The sequence below is a fragment of the Octopus bimaculoides genome, chromosome 2 (assembly GCF_046866305.1).
Source record: "Octopus bimaculoides isolate indiv1 chromosome 2, ASM4686630v1, whole genome shotgun sequence".
Classification (NCBI taxonomy): Eukaryota; Metazoa; Mollusca; class Cephalopoda; order Octopoda; family Octopodidae; genus Octopus; species Octopus bimaculoides.
Window position 1 is genome coordinate 125,536,868 of NC_142929.1, and position 24,897 is coordinate 125,561,764.

At 32.6% G+C, this 24,897-nt stretch overlaps 1 protein-coding gene across 2 annotated transcripts in view; it reads left to right on the forward strand.

Moving 5' to 3' along the window:
• Positions 1-24,897, forward strand: part of LOC106870974 (centrosomal protein of 290 kDa-like) — a 120,947-nt gene that overhangs the window by 6,568 nt on the left and 89,482 nt on the right. For both annotated transcript variants that reach the window (XM_089347642.1, XM_089347643.1), the window contains exons 2-18: positions 1,608-1,721; positions 3,249-3,390; positions 5,272-5,327; positions 6,462-6,611; positions 9,303-9,356; positions 9,791-9,943; positions 10,786-10,899; positions 11,776-11,844; positions 13,576-13,665; positions 14,577-14,699; positions 15,745-15,862; positions 17,710-17,807; positions 18,546-18,617; positions 19,329-19,399; positions 20,083-20,275; positions 21,203-21,276; positions 23,535-23,673. In XM_089347642.1, the coding sequence (XP_089203768.1) occupies positions 1,632-1,721; positions 3,249-3,390; positions 5,272-5,327; positions 6,462-6,611; positions 9,303-9,356; positions 9,791-9,943; positions 10,786-10,899; positions 11,776-11,844; positions 13,576-13,665; positions 14,577-14,699; positions 15,745-15,862; positions 17,710-17,807; positions 18,546-18,617; positions 19,329-19,399; positions 20,083-20,275; positions 21,203-21,276; positions 23,535-23,673 (1,806 nt within the window). In that variant the 5' untranslated portion in view covers positions 1,608-1,631. The remainder of the gene's footprint in view (positions 1-1,607; positions 1,722-3,248; positions 3,391-5,271; positions 5,328-6,461; positions 6,612-9,302; positions 9,357-9,790; positions 9,944-10,785; positions 10,900-11,775; positions 11,845-13,575; positions 13,666-14,576; positions 14,700-15,744; positions 15,863-17,709; positions 17,808-18,545; positions 18,618-19,328; positions 19,400-20,082; positions 20,276-21,202; positions 21,277-23,534; positions 23,674-24,897) is intronic.

Genomic DNA, 24,897 nt, shown 5'->3' on the forward strand with positions numbered 1-24,897 from the left:
TGGGCAATGCATTGTGTTCTTGAGCAAAATACTTCATTTCACATTTCTCTAGTCCCCTCAGTTGGGCCAAAATGAGTAATCCTGCAATGGACTGGCATCTTATCCAGTGGGGGATTATAGATGCTGCAGAATCCAGAAAACTGGCCTTATAAACCTATGGCTCAGGATAGACTGGTGACTCTTTTCTTTTTTTTTTTTATAAATAAATAAATAAATTTTATACATAAATTTGCCTGCATACATTTAGTAAATACACACACACACACACATTTGTTATATTTGTTATACAAAAAGATCTGTGTCATAGAAGACTTTAGCAATGCAGATTGAACATAAAATAATAACAACGATAAAGAATTTGAAATATTACCTTGGAAATATTTATTTGTCCTTATATTTACAGTAAAAATCTCCTTTACAAAGGTGTTAAGAGAAATAAAGGAAGGAGAAATAAATTGTATGTCCATTAGATTGACATGCTGAAAATGTGTAATTGCCCCATCCTCATTTAGATCTTCAAGGTGCATAGTGTTTAGTGGTTTAGGTCAGGGGTTTTCAAACTGTAGTCCGCGGACCACAGTGGGTCTGCAAGGACAAGACAGGGGGTCCGTGGACAGCAAATACTTTTTATGTGCAATTTGATTTTATATGTTTTTTAATCGAAATATTTTAATTGACAATAAACCTATTTGTTAAATACTGTTAAATAAATAAATGTAAAAATATAAGTTATTTTAAGCAAATATTTATGTATAAATTTCATAAGCGTTTATAAGGGGTCCCTAAGGTAAAGCCTGAAATATAAAGGGGTCCGCAAGTCAAAAAATTTGAAAACCCCTGGTTTAGGTAATGGACTCGCAGTTATAAGGTTGTAGTTTTGATTCCTGGACTGTGTGGTACATTTCATTCTTGAGCAAGGCTTTGCATTCCATTTTGCTCCAGTCTACTCAGCTGTATTGAGTGCCGGCTGAGTGCTGGTGCAGGTCTCTGTCCCTTCAACTCTCACATTCTGGATGCTCCACTAGGTGAAGGTTAGGAGAGCCAAAAGAGTGTATGTCTGGTAGCTTGTGTGCCTTAATGACCCTGAGACCTATGCCAGTGAAGCGCAAGCTCCTGGTGGTGGCCTTTCATGCTGGACAGGTCAGGGGCTAGGTTAATATGGACTACCTCTTCTCAGAGGTAAAAAGGGATATGCATAAGGCCAGCACCTCTACCTAGAATAAACAAAGCTAAGTTACAGAAGCATTGATGACAATTTGAATCCAGCCAAGACATGAGAGAGGAGAAACAGCCCAGAGTCAAGAACAGCAGAGAAAGGTCATCAATGGTCTATGATTCATAGAGAACAAAGGGCTTAAGTAAGGAAGTATAGTGCATGTCACCATGTCATATTTGCTTGCAAGTAACAGCTTTAGTTTCTATGAGTAGCTGTGTGTTTTTTTGAGAATAAATGCAGTCCCTTACTATTTCACAAAAAGTATGGCTTTTTCTCACATTTTTTTTCTTTTAATTATCATTGGCTTATGTAATATTACAATGAAATATGTTAAACTACATTTTATAGTTCACTTATATCAAATTTGTTTTATTCTTCATATATTCTTTAGTGACACCGTTTTTAAATTTCAATAATGGCTCCAATGAACTGGAATATAATCATGAAAACAACCAAAAGTAACATAGAAGATGACTCTGATATGCTGTTGGAAATGATCAAATCTGTAAGTTGCCTTATTTCTATTGATTTTATTTTAATCTTTGATTCATTTATCTTGATATTACACAAGATATATAGATGTCAGATTTCATGGGAAAATTATCATAATTGATTATTGTTGCTGTTGTTGTGTGTCAGCTTGTCAGGCATGTTTATAGCTTTATATGTTTGAAAAAATAAAATTGTTGTTAGTTTACTCTTTTAATGGATTTATTGTATTACATTTTTGTAGTACATCTTGTTCTGGTGTGGTTTGGCTTCAACAACAACAACCGCAGTAGTAATGTACCCAATACCTGTGGCAGCAGCAATAAGGGCAACAATAGCGCCTTCAATATAACCACTGTCATCAACATCACTACCATCACCACCAATACCGTCTGTAGTAAGAAGTCAACAATATCAGTCTTGGATTTCATAGAAGCTGAAATGAGCTGAAGAAAAAGTGCAACTGCATCCAAACACCAGAAATGCTACCGCAACCACATCCTTTGTGCTTGCTGCACTACTAATAGCAGTAGTTTCTGCAACAACATTACCAAGAGTTTACAGGTGGCGAGCTGGCAGAAACGTTAGCACACCGGGCGAAATGTTTAGCGGTATTTCGTTTGCCGTTACGTTCTGAGTTCAAATTCTGCCGAGGCCTACTTTGCATTTCATCCTTTCGAGGTCGATGAAATAAGTACCGGTTACGCACTGGGGTCGATGTAATTGACTTAATACCTTTGTCTGTCCTTGTTTGTCCCCTCTATGATTAGCCCCTTGTGGGCAATAAAGAAATAAGAGTTTACAGGGCCACAAGTATAGTTAAGTAAGTTTCTCTAGAAGTGATTTGAGCAGATGTAAGAGAGAGACCAAAAGGCTCATCCAAGATGACAGCATGGAAAGCAGACATTAAACGACGATGATTATTATTATTATTATTATTATTATTATTATTATTATTATTATTATTATTTTTATTATTAAGGTGGTGAGCTGGCAGAATCGTTAGCACACTGGATGAAATGCTTAGCCATATTTCATCTGTCGTTACGTTGTAAGTTCAAATTCTGCCGAGATCAACTCTGCCTTTCATCCTTTTGGGGTTGATGAGTTAAGCACCACTGAAACATTGGAGTCGATGTAATCAACTAGTACCCTCCCACCAAATTTCAGGCCTTGTGCCTTTACTAGAAAAGATTATTATTATTATTATTATTAAAATAAGGAAGCGAGCTGGCAGAATCATTACCGCAATGTGCAAAATGATTAGTGGCATATTTTCTGGCTTTACTTTCTGAGTTCAAATGCTGTGTCAGGGTTGACTTTACCTTTCATCCTATTGGGATTGATAAAATAAGTACCAGCTGAGCACTGAGGTCAATATAATCGACTAGACTCCTCCCCCAAAATTTCAGGTCTTGTGCATATAGTAGTAAGGATTATTATTATTATTAAATTCTAGCTTCAGTTTCTAAAAATTTAGAATGGTTCCAGGTATTATTGATAAACCAATACAATTTTAATTTGAGACTCTGTTGTTTTGCAGTTCGACCATAATAAGGAGACAGAAATTGATCGTTTGAAGAAGTTATTTGAAGTAACTCGGGAGTTGATATTATTGAAAAATGATCAGTTGGAGGAGGTAATTGTAAATATGGAAGAAGAAACTAAAAAAGAAGCAAAAAGAGGTATCTACCGATATTTTGTATGTCATGAGCCTTGTGAATTATTATGTTTATTAGTAGAAAATCCCCAGTGTGTTGAACTTCTTGTTAACCTGCACCATCACTACTATCACCCTCACCCAGCTGGTAAGCTGCTAGACTCCTTAGCATGCTGGGTAAAATGCTTAGTGGTATTTCGTTCGTCCTTATGTTCTGAGTTCAAATTCTGCCATGGTCAACTTTGCCTTTTATCCTTTCAGGGTCATAAAATAAGTACCAGTTAAGCACTGGGGTCAATGTAATTGACTAACTCCTCCCTACAAATTTCAGGCTTTTTGCCTATAATAGAAAGGATTGTTATTGGAGAGGCAAGTCTATGCCATTGAACACCATAGTAGGTCATTGGATAGACTGATTGGTTAAATTGCTAGGAGTCTGGTTTGGTGTAGACCTCCAGGTGGACAAGAACTAGGATGGGGTTATAAGCAGGGTGGCCAGCCTTGCTTAGAAATAGGCTAATAGGAAACTATCCTTGAAAGGTTGAGCAGAGGTGGTGAATGCATACATCCCCTCTGTAATAACTTACTGCCTGGCAATCGTACTTTTCTCCTGTTCACATTTGATCACCCTGGAGTATTTACTTTTCACTTCCTGAGGAAAGGATGTGTTCCACTAGTCAGGCAGTCCATCTATTGTCACCATCTGCTGGAAGGCATGTTTGGCATGCCATGGCTTCTGATGCACAAACATGTACTGAGGCTGTGCCACCTACCAATATTCCTGGATGGTGAACAAAGAAACCATATTGCATACCTTGTGCAGTATCCAAGCATTGCTGACTTGTACAATCATGTTAACAGCTGTTGTCATGTGTAGGATGAATCCAACCATCTGCCAAGGCCATTATGATGATTGTTTCACCATCTCCCTTTAGCAAGGCACAGCAAGCAGCATTCCTCTATCTAGGGGCTGTGGTGAAGGAGATTGTGTGGTGAATAAGGCTTGAGGAAAACATCTTCCTCTTTGGTCAAGCCTTCATCGACTTATTAAATTTGTTTGACTAAACCCTTCAAGGTGGTGCTCCAGCATGGCCACAGTAAAAGTTAAAGGATAAGGAAGATATGTATCATTCAAACTAAATAATTATTATTTTCTCTCATGTTAATTTTTGATATTGTTATGGGAGAATCCTGAACTCGTTATGATTGAAGGTGGACTAACTGATTACAATAACCAAGAACCGAGTGAAGTGTCAGGGGATCATTGACAGTGTCACTTTGACCATGTTGGTTAACTGTTAGTTTGATGTGTGTTGGTTTAACAGTTGGTAGTTGAACAGTGAATACTGAGTATTGTACCTACGTTCAAGTAGTATGGAGTGCATTCTGTGACTGGTTATTTTTAGATAACCACAACCTACTATTTACTTTTGTAATACCATTTTACACCAGATGTGTATACCATGTCATAACAGATGTATATTTCATTATTGATTTATTTACTCATTAATTGCTTTAAATATTCACTGATTTAAAATATTTACTGATTTAATTCTTTATTATGTTTCATGTTTTTCTGTTTTCTTGATTTTACTCAGACATTGTTTTCCCTTTTCTTCTACCATTCCTTTTACCGTCTTTAATATTTTCTCCTAGTTTCTTTTCAACTTTTCGCTTAGTTTTCTTTCTTTATTTCTTACAAGCTTTTTTTCATTTACTTCTGTTTATATTACAAGCATTAATTTGTTCTATTTTCTTTGTTTATTTTCATTATATCTTTTATTTCAATATTTTTTTGTCTGTGTTGTTGTTGTTAGTGTTTGATGAATCCTGATTGATTGAGACAATATTTTAACTTCTTGTTTGGCAAATAATGTAACTTGATATCTGATCTCTATTTTCACAGAACAGAAATTGCAAGCTAAAATTAAAGAGTTAGAACTCTTGAGTAGCAATCTGAAGGTAACTATCTTTTGTTTGGCACACTTGTTTCTTACTTTTAAATTTAATAATGCTTTCTTCTATGAACAAAGGATTTTACATTTATAGTAAATGAGAGATGGTGAATGCAATGTTCATATCTTTCTGTTAGAGAAACAAGTGGAATCAGAATATTGAATTGTAGACTCAGAATGCAGAGATCCTGTTACTGTCTGAAAAAATTCTTACAATAAAGATAGCTTTTAGTACTGTGAGTAGAGGTGAGTTCTGATATTTCAGACAGAGCTTTTCTTTGAAGAAATGAGATGTGTTTTCAATTTAAAGTGTCAAAATTTCCTTATCATCATGGCACACAAACTTATCTTATTTTCTAATTTGTACTTCTCATGGTACCTAGAGTTGGTAAAATTTGCCCCATTAAAATGCAGGGGATTAAGTTATTGAATGAAATTCCTTGCATTTATTCATTTAGCTGTTTTGGAATTTGTAGCTGCACCGTGACTCATGTAGCTGATTAAATTAGAAGTTATACGCTAGAAAAAAAATGCTTTAAATGCATTTTTTACTTTATAAAAGAAACCTCCCCAAGGCTTGAATTTGAAACTATGGTGAGGTCAAAATAGTAAATGCTTAGATAGAAAATTTGTAGGTTAGTTTTTAGAATATATGAATGAGTTTCAAAGACAGAAATTTTAAAGGTGAACTAAACAAAAATATGGCATAGATTCTATAAAGTGAGATAATATGAATGTAAGGAAAAATAAAGGTAAAAGTATTATTTGGTGAAAATTAGCTAGCTTTCAATACATGAAATATAAAGGAGAAGTCTGCATACAGTTAATGGATCTTTTGAAGTGGTGAGAGCTGCTTGTTTTCTCCAGCTTGTTAAGTTGAGAGGTTAATTAACGTAAGGTAAATTTTTATGTGGAATCAGATATCATTTGAACTGGTTTAGCATTAGTGTTTATTTTATTAACTCTGGAGAGATTTGAACACACAATATAGAAGGGTGAAATTATATACTGTAAGGCATTTAGATTGACACTCTACTATTTTTTTTACCAACTCACCACCTGTTTCAAGAAAATTAATATAACCACAAAGATTCTATTGTAGTTTATATAATATCTTTTGTTTTATTTTCCTTTCTTTCAGAAATCTGGTATTGATGGAGATTACACATCTTCCAGTACCAGATACTTGCAAGAAGAGATTAATCATTTAAATAACCAAATTCATCATTTAACTGAAGAAAATATGGAATTGCAAAGAGATCTAGATGATGAGAAGAGAGCTAGTGAAAGGGTATAATTATTGACTTCATTATTCAGTGTGTGTGCACGTACGTGCGCATATGTGTGTGTGTGTGTTTGCTCCATCTGGATGCTTTTAAACTTTAGTAGAAGTGGTAATAATTTTGACAGGATATCTTAACAAATTTATTTTCTACTTTAGTAGTTTATAGGTGTAGGAGTGGCTGTGTGGTAAGTAGCTTGCTTATGAACCACATGGTTCCAGGTTCAGTCCCACTGCGTGGCACCTTGGGCAAGTGTCTTCTACTATAGCCTTGGGCCGACCAAAGCCTTGTGAGTGGATTCAGTAGACGGAAACTGAAAGGAGCCCATTGTATATATGTATGTGTGTGTGTATATGTTCGTATGTCTGTGTTTGTCCCCCCAACATTGCTTGACAACCGATGCTGGTGTGTTTATGTCCCTGTAACTTAGCGGTTTGGCAAAACAGACCGATAGAATAAGTACTAGGCTTACAAAGAATAAGTCCTGTGGTCGATTTGCTCGACTAAAGGCAGTGCTCTAGCATGGCCACAGTCAAATGACTGAAACAAGTAAAAGAGTAAAAGAGTTTAGATTTAAATTTAAATGTTTATATAGTTAACAGTATTATTTCATGGACAGTTTTGTTTCCATTTTCATAGCCGTTTGGCTGGCCTCCCCCTTTCTCTTTGTTTTAAATATTGTATTAGTGTGACTGGTTTCAGATTTTCTCAGACAGATTCTTTTATATTAATTCTGTGGTGGTTCCTAGTTCCTAGTAGATATCATATGGAAACTGGTTGCGAAGTTCACTTTTGAGTCATCAGGCGCAGAATTTGATTCTACTACAAGTCATCTTGAGCAAGTGTTTTGCTCTAGCCTAAGATCAGCCTGTGCTTTACGAATGAGCTTGGGTAAATGGAAACTGTATGGAAGCCCATAGGATAGCTTGTGTAATGCAAGTCCCGTTTTGTCACTCTGTCTCATCTGATTCTGCCTGAGAATTTTGTTAACCCTTTAGCATTTAAACTGCCTGAATGAAGCTCGAATATTCTACCTGTTTTATGTTCAAAATGACCAGATCCTGCCTCTCACACTTACTCCTCACTGTTATTGTGATCATAAACAATCACATCATCAAAATCTTAAAACTATGAGACATTGCATGATTAACTCAAAAAAACTCAGGGTAATCTGAATGCTAAAGGGTTCAAGGTACATATGTCTATGGAATACTCAGCCATATGCACACTAACTGAATGTGTTTGGCAGTTCTATTGATTCAACAACTGAAACTTATGGTTGAAAATTCTGACCAAAATCCATTTATGTAGTTTCTTATTTCTTTACTGCCCACAAGGGGCTACACACAGAGGGTACAAACAAGGACAGACAAACGGATTAAGTCGATTACATCGACCCCAGTGCGTAACTGGTACTTATTTAATCGACTCCGAAAGGATGAAAGGCAAAGTCGACCTCGGCAGAATTTGAACTCAGAACGTAGCGGCAGACGAAATACCGCTAAACATTTCGCTCGGCGTGCTAACGTTTCTGCCATACATACATACATACATAAATATACATATATATATATAAATATACATATATATATATATATATATATATATATATATATATATATATATATATATATATATATATATATATATATATACATATATATATATATATATATATATATATATATATATATATATATATATTATATATATATATATATATATATATATATATATATATATATATATATATATATATATATATATATATATATAATTGATGAAGGAAATGGAAGATGGATTTAGTATGAATCTTTATTCAGCATAACGGCCATTTCAACCTATTCTGCAGGTGTCCCGTTGGGGTAGGATATTTTGCCTCTGGTTGTGTTGCATCAATTAGTGCAGGCTGTGTCACTTCAGGTGCTTGGTGTGAAAAAAGATATCCCACTAAATATACTGAGTTCTCTTTGGCAAATTGTTCTTGCTCATTGTACGTTGGTGCACAGACAGAAGGTAGAATAATTTGGGGGTTGCAGGATGACATCAGGTAACCCAAACAGTGAATGTGCTTTAACTGGCATACTAATAGACATATAACCAAAGTCCAAATAGTTACACATGCACGCACGCATCCACAAATATATGGTGGTTATCTACTCTGTATGCAGAGTCTGACCACCTCTTGTACTTGTACCTTAGATCCCTCATGGCGTCTGATGTGGCTTTTTAAACCAGACAATGTATTGAAAAAACACCCACATAGATTGCATATCTAATTTGGACCACCAAGAGCTGCAGTTAAGTTCTGATCTTTGTAGATTTTAAAATGTCTTTTGAGGCCTCCGTTAGATTTGCAGACCTTATGGCATACACAGCATTGACAGGTGTGCTCAGATATATAGGCAGAGTAGTTGGTAGAGGAACACTTCAGTAGTTAACAGCCATCCAACAAATGTGTAAATATGTGTATATCATTTTATATATTCTTATATATGTATATAAGTATATTTTTCCTTTTTCTCCTATATATATATATATATATATATATAATTTATATTTAAATCTTATTTTATTTATATTTTTAAATTATATATATATAAACATATACTAGTTTCTATCTAGCTGGTATCAAATTAATGTACCATCATCATATATCATATATCATATATGAAAGACATTCTTTTTTTTACTTTCAGTATAATTCACAGATCATTGATCTTGACAGAGAAAAGAGTGTTCTGCGCCAAGAAGTAAGAAAAACATATTCTTTCTGTATTGGATTTAAATCTCTTTCATGCATTGTTCTATTCCACTAAAAACTGCTGCATTCATTAAGGCCACTATCAAACTTTAGAAACAGTTCAAACTTCCTATTTTACATCCTTATTCTTAGATCTAACCAGTACTTTCTTGTATAGATGGGAAGATTTAAAAATATGTTTTACATCAATAAATATGACAAAATTTCTCTTCTTGCTGTAAGATTGATGTATTCTAATTAGCCTTGTTTTGTATGGGAACCTCAGATTTTACCTGGTCTTTTTATCAAATGCAGAGAAATATAAGAAAGAAAATTATTTTTACCATAAAGCATCAAGTTCAGTTTTTTTTTTACTATATTTCTCATCTTTACTATGTTTTATTTTGTAATAGTACTTGTATTTGTACAATTTTATACTTCTAGAATGATCAAATGAGACAGGACATCAGTGACTATAAAATGCAGCTACAATCTCAAAGAGATAATTTATTGCATCAGAAAGAAGGAGATCTGGAATATAAAGAAAAAGTATTACAAAAGAATCGACAGCTTGGTGAGGCAATGGAAGAATTACAGGTTTAAGTATCTCTACTTTGAAGTCCTTTTATTCTAATACTTTCTTTCCTTGAACTGCTGCTCTCTGGAACTTACTACTACCGTCTTGTTTCCTTCTGGTCTATGATACTCAATCCTTCAAGTTTTAAGTCAAGTAACATCTTTTGAATTTATAAGCCCCTTCTTTATCTTCTTTGTAGTCTCTTATGCTTCAGTGGTCTCAAGCCTTGTTTGGGACAAAATCATATTTAAAAAAAATATAGATAAAATAATATGATATACTGCAGAGTTGAAAAATGATTAATTTAAAGAGGCTTTCATACTTTGTTAAAATACTTTGTCATTAATGACGTTTTGTTATAATGCAAATAAAAATATAAAATGGAAACCATGAAAAGTAACAAAAAATTTTCTTTGATCACAAAACTAGTTTTGAGAAGGGTACCATTGTTTCTGTCCCTTAAAACAACCATCTTGGTCTACGGAATGAGACTTTGCCATGATTTTTAATTCTGTATATGAGGATAGATATTGTGGTAATTTGCAATTAAAAAAAAATCGTACTTTTTTCATTCCTACCCTCATCAAGAATATGGTATCAAAGACATGACAGTGTTTAATTGAGAATCTAATTAACAATCTGCTTGATAATTATTTCTCTTCCACGTCAGTATCCATGAACAATGTTCGAATTTTGAAACAGCTAAAACAGAAGCAGTACCTAATGCATCTCTCTTAGAAACAAATCTCATACCCCTTTCTCTAATCTATATCGATTTATTTCTTGGCGCTGTTGATTGCTCCTACTTTTCTTGAAATAAGACAAATGACATAATTTCAGATTTCTATTTTCATTTACACAGAATTTAACTGATGCTAATGAAGAACTGAAAGAGCAAGTTGAAAAACTGACCAAAAAGTTGGCAGAAGCTGTCAAGGATATTGATCAAACAACTGAAGATTATTTAAGACTTAAGGTAATTTATATTAAAGTTATACTCTTAACAATTGTTTGGAAATTTGGTAAAGAAATCAAAACATTTTCTCATATCTTCCATTCAGTGTTATATATTCAAATATATTTGAAGGAAGTTCCTATCAGTGTATGAATAAATTTATGCAATGGCTGAGTAAAACTTTAAATAAAATCCTTGAGATAAATACTCAATGCAGTAATATTATTGTTCTACTGTCCACTGTTGTAATTTCACTATCTATTGTGGAATTAACTTTGTATTATTCAAAGTTAGAATGGCCCTGCGGTCTCATATCATGCTCAAAAGTTCATCAGGAGTCATGTTTATCTGTGAATAGATTCAAGGAACATGTTTATGTGCCTCATCAAAATACTTTGGCTTGTGATTGAAGACTACAAACAATAGACATGTTCAATTTTGAAGTACGTCAATGAAGGATAGTTAGCGTTTGCTTCATGCCACACTAAAAGACAGTTCATTTTTACTGCTATGGGAAAATGATTTTTCAAAGTTAATGTGAAAGCCTAGAATATATATTTGCCACTTCAGTCAACAACCAAATACATTACAAAAGTAAATATAAAAGACATTTAAAAAATAGAAAAAAGTCATCATAGAATGTAATGCTGAGAGGAAATATAATTGATTGAACATTCAAATTAAATGCAAAATCTGCATGGTAATTGATTTTGTGTTGCTTAACTTTGGTGGTTGGACAGAAGCTGGTGATTTGAAAGTAATATAGCCATTATTGATTTTTTTGTCTTCAGTTCCTTAGTTGTAACTATTCTATGCATAATTATTTCCAGAAACTATTCCATACATAAATATCTGTAAGGGTTGACTATAATATTTATCTAATATCTATTTGTACAGAAAATTGTTGATGATGGTGATAATATCAATGATAGATTGAAAGAAGAGAATATAATAATGAAAAGCCAGGTTGGTTTAAATATTTTTCTGAAACTATAAAAAATATGTGAAAATATGTACATCTACCTCCAAATTGCTGACTTTGTGCCAAAATTTGAAACTGATATATCTTATAAATAAATAAATATATAAATAGATAAATAAATAAATATATATATATACATGTATAAGGGATGACCACTAGGTGGACATCCAGTCCACCTAATGGTCATCTCTTATACACGTGTAGTACAATTTTTTCTGAATTTTCAGATTTTTTTATATGCTAGGCCACTTGGTTTTAAATTGAATTAATATTCAATTTATCACTCTATCTATATAAATATATATATATATATATATATATATATATATATATATATATATATAAGGAAAATAAGACAAGGTAGAAAATGCTAAAATAATTTTATCATGAAGAACATTTTAGTACCGGTTTCAGTCTTTGCAACTTTTTCAACTTAGAGTAAAGCTTGAAAAACAATTAAATTGTGGCAAAATTAAATTAAATGTTTTTTTTAAATATTTCCATCATTTTCAAATACAAGGGACATTTTTCTTTTTTCTGTGTGTGTCGCTCTTTCTCTCAAGGTCACTATTCCTAATGATCCCAGATCAAAATTCGGGAATACAGAAAAATAGCATTCGGTGAACACATCAACATTTGTGCAATTAACAAACAACCCAGTTTCAGAATTTTTCCTCTCTATAAATTCAGGGACGAGGTCACCTATAATCAGCACATTAGCAAAGAGTCATATTTTATCTCAAAATATGAACCACTTTTGAATGCATCCACCACAAATGACACTACTACAAGGGCCTTAGAATAATACCTACACAAATATTAAAAACGATAGATCCAAAACTGTCACTACCCATGAATTTATTCAGAACAATTTCAATCACTACTATTACAACCACAACAGGTCACTTAATCATTTAAGAGGATTCCACCAACATCCTAGTACTGTCATACCACCCCCGTATTTTACTTATTCTTTCTCTTCTTTTCCTACTCCCTCTTCTTCTTCTTCTTCTTCTTCTTCTTCTTCACCACCTCCTTCCTCGGCTACTGCTGCTTAAACAATCAAAACCAAGAATTCATATCAAATATTCTTTTAGGACTGCTACTACCTACTACCAAGCCTTCACAAGAGTAAAAAAGAGAGAGAGACAGACAGACGGAAAAAAGGAAAAATTACTTTGTATTTGAAAATGATGGAAATATTTTAATAAAACATTTCATTTAATTTTTCCACAATTTAATTGTTTTTCATGCTTGAAAAAGTTGCAAAGACTGAAACTGGTATTAGAATGTTCTTCATGATAAAATTATTTTAGCATTTTCTACCTTGTCTTATTTTGCTTATACATATCAACTCATGTGTTTCTTTTCAACCTTCTACACACGCCCCCCCCCCCCCCACACACACACACACATGTACCCACCCATGCCAGCATGGAAGGCGGATGTTAAATGATGATGACATACATACATACATACATACATACATACATACATACATACATTAATTAATTAAAATAAGTACCAGTTGAGCTCTGGGGTCGATGTAATTGACTTACTCCATCTCCTGAAACTGCTGGCCTTGTGCCAAAATTTGAAACCAATATTGATATTTATCTGTCTTATGCGATATTAAATTAAAATATGCCTATGGAGAATGTTGCAATGTTTTTTATTTCTTTTTTTTTCACTTTGATATGTATTTATTTTTTCAGCTTACTGATTTGATGGAGAGATTGCAAGTCAGATCAGATTCTGATGATTCTGTCATGTTAGCAGTGAATGAAAAAGTGAACGAATGGAGGGTAAATAATTATTCATTGAATTTTACCAAACATTGTTCTTTATAATGACTGTTTTATAGACATGTTGAGAAATGAAATTCTCAGTCATTTTCTACTGCATATTTGCCATTATATTAAATATTATAACCAATGTTTTTTCTTCTACAAATGATTTAATATTTCTTTTTTTTTTACTCATCTGTAAAGTATGTTAGCTATGAATTCATAATAAGTTAATTATATACTTCAATTTTTACTTAATGATGAGTTTGATCTCAGTATTACTGCAACAAGTCAATTGGAACCCACCAATTTATTCTTTAGGTTTTTTTTTTTAATGTTTACGTCCATATTTCCATTTCTAGAATGATGTTTTCAAATTTAGACATTTTCATATTGCTTGGACAAAATATTTTTATAGTTGGATACTCCTCCACTTTCTACTAATTACTTAATCATTGTTAAGATGTTAAAATGAAATCTGTTGTTAGTTAGATTGATTGGTAGAACAAACTGAAATTGTGTGCTCTTAGGCCACCTTGGCTATTACTAAGTTTAAATTGTGGACCATTTCAATACCCTAGAAGCTTAACTTCATAGCCTGAACCAACAAGGGAGTTCTCAGAAATAGAGATTGAATATTCCTTTCAAATCACACTCCACTGTATTAAAAAATAATATATTAGACATTGTGGTTTGGGTTCCTTGAACATAGGTAAAAGATAGGCTCATTCTAGTTGGGATGTCTTTCATTGTATGGTGCTGGATTGGAAGACATTATTAGAGCATCTGGGGAAATTCCTTGTAGTATTTGTTCTGGCTCTTTGCATTTTTAGTTCAAATGCTGCTGTTACATTCCTTAGGTGTAGACTTAAGCTGTTAGTAAAATAAGCTTCATAAATAATTATCTGGAGAATTTTGTTCTTTTACAGAAAATTCTTACAGAAAAAGACCAAGACATCATCAGTTGTCAAGAAGAAATCATGCATCTTCGTAAACAGCTGGAAGCAGTAAATTTAGATGCTGATCGTGCCTCATTAGTTGCTCTGACAAAGGTAATCCGTGTGCATTATATGCTGTTTGATTATGATTATGGTGTGTTCTGATGTATCAAGTTTGAATTTCTGTTAAAAGCAATGTGTTTTGAAAACAAAACCAACTGTAAACGTTTTTATATTTAATAATTTCTTAGCATTTGCATTAGTATGGCTTAATAAGTTAATATGAAGGCAGAAAATGAAGGTTCAATCTTAAATGTTTTGCTGTTCTTTCATTTAATGTTTTATTCTACAACCATGTGGTTTAGGGCTCACTGTGAAGTAGGGTGGGCTGATGACTTCTGCTACAATCTACTGATGACTATACCTTGTGGGTGGAATTGGTAGATAGAAACTGAATTAAGTCCATTGTATATGTGTATATGTAGGCATGCATGTGTGTGTGCATGTGAGAGAGAGAAAGTGTCTTCTTATTTTCTTCACATTGTTTGTATGCTGTGTAAACAATAGATGATGTTTTGATTTACATCTGCTGCAAAAACAGGTCTGGCAATTGAGCTGTTTGTTGTTTGGAAGACTTGGGGAAATAGCACCTTATTTGGAAAGAAGTGAGTGTTGGTGACAAGAACAGTATCTAGTTAGAGAAAAACCATGTCTAAGTGAATCTTATCTGATCCATGCTAGCGTTGAATAAGTAGATGTTAAAACTATAAAACTATGATGATGATTTATGAAATCATCCTGTCAATAATGAACTAACACTTGCTTTTCACAAATATTTTCCTTAAATTTATCCAATGTATATGTGTGTGTGTGTGTGTACGTATATAAAACATCAGAATGAAAGTATAACAATGGGATACTTACTGATTAGCAGGATACATGTGTCTATGTGATACTGAGCCTCTAACATGCTAATTCAACAAGCATGTAGCTTAGTTAATCAAACAACTGAATAGTCATCTTTATAACCAACAAGGATCCATTTTTCTTAGGTTTACTCTATGTATTTGTGTATGTGTGTGTGTGTGTGTGTGTGTGTGTGTGTGTGTGGTTTGTTTTTCAGGAAACTGTTGCATGAATTGTTCATTTATTACTTTAGGTGGTAGAAGAACGAGATCAACAGATTTATGATTTGACTGAAGAGATACAGAATCTAACAACTGAAATGAATGCAAATGCAGCCATTATGGAAGATTTGAAGAATGACCTGAGCAAAAGTAAGCTAACCTTAAAATAATTGACATTTAAATCCAATATATGCTATTGAGGCAGTAATAATTGATATATCATACTTAATTTATCATCATCATTGATAGGCCAACGACTAAATCTATGTATTATACTCGCACTGGATTAACCATTAAGCAAAATAAGCATGTACTTAAGGCATCAAAGGAAAGTGGGGCACCACAGAAATGGTAAATGGTTTACAGCACAAAAGAAATTACTTTAAACTTGCTAATATAATATTTGAAGTGGTTTATGTGATTGGAAATATAATTTTGAAGTGTTCTTTGTGTCATAGTGTGAGGATCTGATCATAGATTTTGCAATTAAAAAAAGTAGGAGAAATCGTTTCAAATATAAATTAAGTGGAACATTATTTTCCATCTTACTGTTAGTTTTGCTTTGTCTTGAAAAACTGAAATTTATTTTATAGTTTATTATTGTTTATATTTTATAGTTTATTATTGTTTATATTTTGAATTACATATAGAAGGGAACACTAAAATCTTTTAAGTGCTTAGGGCCTCAATGGGTCTTAATCCAGCCCTGATCATGCTTAATGTATACACATTGTCGACAGGCCAATTACTGCAGCATTCATCCTTAGATAACATCTCTTATGGATGTGTTATATTAAAAACACAATATCAAAGGAAGATGAGAAAAATCAACCCAGCAGTGTCCAGCAAGAACACCTGCTGTATCTAATCCCTTTTGAGCTTTTTCATTGACATCTAGACTGGCTATGAGTACATACTTTGTCTTTAATGACATTTGCTGATAATGTTAAGAAAAATCATCATCATCATCATCATCATTTAACATCTGCTCTCCATGCTGGCATGGGTCAGACGGTTTGACTGGAACTGATGAGTTTGAGAGCTGCACAAGGTTCCAGTCCAATTTGGCATGATTTCTACAGCTGGATGTCCTTCCTAATGCCAATCACTCCAGGAGTGTGATGATGTGAAAAATAACCAAAATTCTTCTTTGATCACAAAACTAATTTTGAAAAGAGTACAGTTGTTTTTATTACTTAAAACGGTCCTCTTAGTATGATAATATGATACATTGATGGCTGACATTTAAATTTCTGTCATTCCTCTTCATCATTTTAGGTTTATTCTTTGATACTGGTATGGGTTGGATAGGTAATCACAGCATCACACTCTGTCTGGCAGTCCTTTGTTGTCTGGCACATGTCGCAAAAAGGAAAATCTAACCATCTTGTTGTGTGTATCATGTTTCTCTAAGACTGGATGCCTTTCTGATCACAAACCAATTTATAGCATGGAGTGGGTACATCTTATACCATTGGCATTAGAAAGAATGAGTTGCAGAAGTAAAAAGTTTTCTGTATTCTGTTTGAATGTCTTATCTGACAAGTTACTTGTGGATAAGTTGCTAGTCATTCTTTTATGGGTAACATTCTCAGATGAGATGCTGTGCTTGAGAAGACATGGCAGCTAAGTAAAATTGTGATTGTACTTGCATACAGGCATATCCCCTGCATCCCTCTCTAGTTGAGCATTCCTAATGTTGTGGGCTTGGGGGTGCTGGTGCCACATAAAAAGCACTTGTGCCAGTGCCATTTAAATGCATCCACTGGTGTTAGGAAAGGCGTCCAACCATAGAGACCATGCCAAATCAGACATGGAGCCCGGGCAGCTCTTCAGCTGGCCAACTCCATGTCAAACCATCCAACCCATGCCAGCATAGAAAATGGACATTAAATAATGATGATGATGATTTTATATTTTTTAATGAGCTACACAAATTGTCTGTATAATTTGTTTAATGTCTTCTGATAACTTGTTCAAATTATTTATCTTTGCAGAACCAAAAGACCATTTACATAAAAAATTGAAAGAACTTGAAATTCAGATGTTAAATAAAGATAAGCTTTTGAAAGATGCTGAAAAATTAGTCAAAGAGGTTTGTTAAATCAAATTATATATTTTTATGTGGGTTTATTTTAAGATACCAGTTTTTTTTTTTTTTTAATAAATATTCACTTATCATCTTAGTTCTTAGATTTAATGTTATACAGGCTACAGTTTATAACAAAATTACAACCATTTTCACATAGGTTTTATTACATCATTATCATAAATAGCTTAATTATTTTTCTTGAACTGTTCAGCCTTTGGATTCATGTACATTTAGTAACAGACTTTCTTTTAATGAAATACTTTAATGGAATACTATATTTTTAGAATAGAAAATGAAATATATTTGCTAGCTTGTGCATATTGTATTGAATAATTCACCCAGTCGGGTGTAACATAGCTCAAAATAGAATACAGAAAAAGGGAATGAATAGAAATTTCCGAAAGCAAAACTAAAATGATAGATCTTTAATTTCATCTTCTTTGATAATGCATTTTAAAATATATATGCTGGATGATTTTCTGAAAGAATTATAATTATATTTGGAATATTAAATTTGGAACATTCAAGAAGCTGATGACATGGATTATACCCTTTCCAACTATTAATAAGGTATTATATGATTGTACAATATTACAATCATGATATTATAATATGTACTAGTCTAGGTCATTGGGCAGTTGTTTATCTCAGATTATGTTTTTACACTGAAAGGAATACATTTTTCATTGAAGTAAGATTTAATAAAACCAATATTTCTAAAAAATGTGTACTCTTCTCTAGGCTGAAAATGATGCACTTGAGAAAGACAAACTGCTGGTCGATGCTTTAGAAAGAATGCGTCAATATGAATCTGTGAGTATTCAATTTCTGCAAATATATATATTTCAATAAATTGTCATATGCATGATGAACAGTGAGAATCAAAACAATGACTTGCATATTTATTCTTGATATGTTCCAGCAGATTTAAACGTGAATATGCTGATTGCTGTTGTGTTTATCACAGGAAAACAATTTTTCCTTTATGATAACTATGTGTTTATAACGGTGCTATGTCTTTTCGTCTGACATTACTTCGTCAAACGTCTTTTCATCCATGTCTTTTTGTCCAATAATTTTTTTGTCCAACGACAAATCCTATCAATAAAATTCTGAAAGATTATTTGATTTTGATGTTTACCTTGTTTTCTAAAGAGTTTATTGAAAATTGGACAGAAAGTCATTGGACAAAAGAATCATCAGACAAAAAGACGTTGGATAAAGGGACACCGGATGAAAAGTCGGGTCATGGTTTATAACATATTTGATTTGTTAGTACAAGGGGTTCTGGGACATGAAGTGTCTCGACATCTTTGTGTCTTATCAACCAGAATCACCCTTGGACGAATGAATCTAACAGGAGCTGATGTATATATATATTTTCCTTTTGCTTGCTAAATTAAGTAAATATATTCCTTATCTTATCTGTATTGTTTGGTACATACAGGAAAAGGTTGAGCTAAGAAATGATAACTTGTTATGTTTTTTATTTAAATGGCTGTGGGTTTATTTTTAACCTTCCAGGGAGAATATGGGCTTGCTGAAGCTGTGAACGAAATCAAAGAATTGAAAAACCGATTGATAACTCACCAAAGGTTGATAAATTTTGAAAATCAGTTTTAATAATTTAATAAAAAAATTGTTTCTTTCTAATGGGTCCATTTTTTTACTGCTTTTGTCTTCTAAATTTATCATCTTTAGAATACATTCTCCCTTCTTTTTTGCTTTAAGTTGAAATTATTCTAACTTGCATTACATCAAAGATATATCTGTGATATCCTCAAGAACATCTAGGATGTTCTCAAGGTTATTATCAAACTATTTAACCCACATATGGGCATGACTTTACAATATGATAGTTTTCCAAATTATTTAGTTATCATAAACGTTTTTATCATTTCAATATTTTACATTCATCACATTTGCTTTAGTCTCAAAGTAATTCTCTTTAGTAATGTTAATTTTGGGAGTACTTCTTTTTCCTTAATCTGCATTAGTTAATTTTCTCTACAATCTTTATTACTGACTTTTCTATTTAACACAAATAGCACTAATCTCATTCTTTTACTCCTGCTTTATGTACATGCCATGTTGATATGCATGCCATGTTTCTGGAACATAACTTCCTTTAGGGATCAATAAAAAAAAAAGAAAAAAAAAAGAAAGAAACAAGACAATTTTAACTTTGATATAATTTTTCCTTTATTTTGTTGAAAAATATTTTTTAAAAGTATTTCACAATGACATTTTTTTTTTGGATGGCCTCAATTTTTTTCAGAGACATTGAAGACTTTGTGAAGCTTATTAACAAAAGTGAGGCAACCATGAGTGAATTAACAGAAGAAAATGAAGTACTTCGATCAAAACTCGGCATGGACCCTAGAAAACCAATAGATATTAAAGATTTTCATTCTGATATTACCATCAAAAAAGAAGAACAACGTGCATTGAATATTGTCCTTCAGAAAGAGGTTAGTTGATGATTGATAGAATATTGCTATGTGATTTTAGATTAAGCTTTGATTAACTGGAAATGAATTGACATAATTAGTTCTCAGGTATGATATTAAATTGATAAACCACATAGCTTATGATATGAGAAAAGGTTGAGGTAATATTTGATGGTAACCAGTAAACTAACATTTTAGCTTTCTAGAAAGTCTCTGACACATTACATCTTCCATTTTTTCTTTACAAGAATGAATAGTATTGAGTTATTTTATCAATCAAGGAGATGTGACTGAGGACTGGCAAACCAGAAGGCTGCACCAGGCTTCAATCTGATCTGGCAGTTTCTACAGCTGGATGCCCTTCCTAACACCAACCACTCCGAGAGTGTCGTTTGTACTTTTACGTGCCACCAGCACGAGGGCCAGTCAGGCAGTACTGGCAATGGCCACACTCAAAATGGTGTTTTTTTTACATGCCACCTGCACAGGAGCCAGTCCAGCGGCACTGGCAACGACTTTGCTCAAATGTTTTTTCATTTGCCACCGGCGCAAGTGCCAGTAAGGCGACGTTGGTAATGATCACATACAAATGGTGCTATTTACATGTGACTGGCACGGAAGCCAGGCAGCTGCTCTGGCAATGATCATGCTCAGATGGTGAGGTGTGAAAAGTCTATTTGTTGAGTTATAACGATACAAATATGTAAGCATTGTTAAATGGCTTATAATATAGCAGTAAATATATAATGAAGCATAAACAGAAGAGACATGGGTTCAATTCCCACTATTCTCTTACTTTTTATTTACTTTCACATTTGATGTTTGTATCTGTATAAAATACTTTGATTAAGTAATTAAACAAATGAACATACACATCTACACTTATATATTCATGCTTATGGTAAAAGGATACATGGACACTCAACTACTCAGTAAAATATTTTTCAGATTGAACGTCTTGAAGAAGAAAGGATTTTATTAAAGCAAAACTTACGGAAACTTGCTCAGCAAACAGGACAAAGGTAGTGAAAGTTCCATAATTTATTTGACTTTTTGGGGTAAACTGTGTTCATGAGTGAGTCTTAAATAGTAATGAAAATTGATTAACTAACTGAATTTATAAGGTATCAAAGACTAGATAATTCTTACTTTACCACCAACACTATCCTGTTCCTGGTGAAGACACTTGATTTTCAGTAGCGCAATCCACTTAGAGATACATTATTGCAAACCACAGGTACAAAGAAGGGTTTGAGAGCTGGCTGTATTGACAGTGATTCTTCCACTTCTTTGCGATAGGATATCCTGTTACATTGGCATATTGTTGAAGTTTACTTTGACATTGTTTGTAACAGAGGAATAGGGCTATTTGAGGAGAAAGGGTTATAATTCAGAATTTTACCTTTAATGATTGTAGATTTGATATTATTGAGAGAATAAATGACTTGTCTAAATTGTCAGTGTTTTAGTGTTTTAATCCACACTATGTCAATTATTTGAAGGACGAGCTATTATTTCCAAAATAGTTCATGATCACAATCCTTTATCAGAAATTCTGAAATCTGGAAGCATATAAAAATTCAGAAGTATTTTGAATGAAAGAAGTGTCAAGGATGGAAAATTCCAAAAAGTGCTCAGAGGGTTCCTTGGGTATGTATAGATGTTACAAGTAATGCATTGAATCATTAACTGTTGCGGGTGACCTCAACCACTTTGAGTTGGGCTTGTCCAGTCCAGTTAAGTTGGTGCCTATTTATTGTCAGCAGCTGTCATAGCAATACCTTTGTGCATACTTTGAAAATATCAAAAACAAGATTTCCCCATGGGTAATAGTGAAAAGATAAGAAGGAAGCATTTATGTTTATTGATATCACAGAAACTGAATTTGTTGGCAAAACTCTACAGTGGTGTTCAGGTGGAGCATCTGACTGAGGAGTTTGACTCTGGAACAATCACTATATGTGACTTTAAGAAACAAAAGGTCAAACTTTTGAAGTTCTATGCTGAAAGTGGGGGATTGAAGTTAATGAAAAATAGAAAACCTTTACATTTATCAGAAAATTAAAATATTGATTATGTGTTGCTAGAGTGAAGATATGCCTCTTAATAGACTAATAATCATGAAACAAGTAAAAATCTCATAAAAATGAACTGAATATTGAAAGTAACTGTGAATATTCTTATGGCTGTTTATAAAACATCAAAAAAAGGTGTACCATTAAATATTTAAAAAATTGTGTCAATAAGTTATTTGTTGATCAATAAGCAGCTGAGAAATTCATTCTTTAGTTTGTATTGATCATTGTTGATGAATATTTATTAGCAGAACAGGTGTATAATTCTGATGAAAATCTTTGCTCTGGTATTATTGGCTAATTAAAACATTTGCTACAGCTGGCATAAACCTTTGACCTGCCACTATGTTCAGTGATGATAATGGACAAATTCATGAATTTGACTGATTCTTTCTGTCAAGTGAGAAAATGATATCAGGCCTCCTTACATACACAAAATATATGTTGTCAGAATCCATCAGTAAATTTTATATACTCTACATTGTACAAAATTTATATAAAATAATGTTTGCTGCATATGTATAAGAGGTTTTTATGAAATGTAAATGGAGAATGGGTTTAGGCTTGTAAATATGGTATATATATATATATATATATATATATATATATATATATATATATATACACATCATTTACTATTGTTTCAAAACTTTAAAATATCTGAAATTCAAAGCACTTCTGTTCTCAAGAATTTCAGATAAAGGATTTGATTTAAAGCAAAGATTTTTATTTTTTATTTCTTAGGTAATCAAAGTTGATGGAATCCTTTTGATACCTACTTGCTTGAAGCCACCACTGGTTCTAGATACAAACTACCTGTTTTAAAATGATCTACACTAAATCCTTCAGAAAAATTTCATGTTAACTTTTGTTCCAAACATCAGGTTAATATGGACAAATTTATTTTATTAAATTTTCCATTATCTTTGAAATAAATTGAAAGAAAGGTGGTGTATTTCAACAGAATTATGGTAACAAATGGGTTAATATTGCTTTGTGATGGCAGTTTAATTTGAAATTATGTTGTTAATTAAGAAAGAAGTTTAAGCATTACAAAGTAATTAGTCTATAAGGTTTTACCTCAGCATTTAGAATAAGATTAGATTACATTGCTCAGTCTTTAAAAGAAATGTATTTAAATATATTTATATCGTGAATTATTTGAAATAATTTCATTCATAGCTTTACTACATATTCTATTATAGAGCTGTGGCTTTGGGTCTTACTGCTGATGATATGATATCCATTCAGAATTATACTGAAGGGTTGAAAATGAAGAATTTATCTAATGTTAACGCAGAGATTCCCAAAAGATTAACAGAGGTTGAAGATTTGAAAATGAAGGTAAAAACCTTGAAAAATAAAATTATGTCTAATTGTTAATTTGACTTTGCAGTCTTTTTATTTACTATTTGAAATTAAAATTTTCTTTGTAAGAACCAACTTAAAATTTTTCTTTTTAAAGAATGCTTCTTATTCCAAAATAACTAGCCAAAATGTGCTCATCATACTACTATATAAAATTACTAATACTATTTTACAATATTCTGAATATTATGAGCAAGTCTTTATCTTTTTACTGCTAATAATTAAAAGCAAAGTCTTGCTGTTGCTTTTGCCCATGGACATTTCTAATATTCAGTTTTCTATTGCATTAAAGAATAAATCACTAATTTCTTTGCTGCAGAGTCAATTGACAGTTTACTCTAAATGTTCTTTTATAAATGCAACAAACTTTATGTGTTGTCAACATTAATCTAATGTTTCATGATGAGTTTTTCTTTTTTATCCAAGCTTCCAACTCACTTCCATATTGACATTTGAAGAGTATTACTTCACTTCAAGAATATTTGGAAGTGGTGATTGCACATCTCTCACTTTCTTTATTATTGGATAATTTTCTGGGCAGATCAAAGTTTACATGACTTTTCTGTCTTAATAAACAAACCGGAAAATTGCTTTTTAAAATTTGTAGTTTTACATAAATTGATTAATATGCAAATTAAACCCACTGCTCAAGGGGAAAGGATCCAAATGTCAAAGAATATAAAAGCAAAGAACAATTAAGAAATGAAATAAAGCCAAGTGAATTGATACGAGTTGTATAATGACTGCACTATGTCAGCTTAGGAAGAACATCAAAATGAGTGAATGAATGATGACAAGGATGATGCTGATGAGGATTACTATGATGACAACGATGAGGGTGATGATGACAAAAGATGCTGAGGAGGATGATGACAATGAGTAATACAATAAAGATAATGATGACAATGACGGCGACAGTGATATAGTTGAAGATAACAAAGCTGTTACTATGCTCTAGAATTTTTAAAGGGTTAAGGTTGAGTTGGGAAAGAGTTAGTGACATAGTTATGTAACAAATTTCATTGAGGATTGTTATATAGGTGTCAGCTCAAATGCTCGAGAAGTATAAACCTGTTGTATCAAGAAATCCCAATAATTTAACATGTCAAGCAGAAATGGTTTAAAACAAATGTCTTTGGTATTTATTGTAGTTGTACCAATGCCAATTATAATAATAATAAGAATCAATATTTTGTCCAT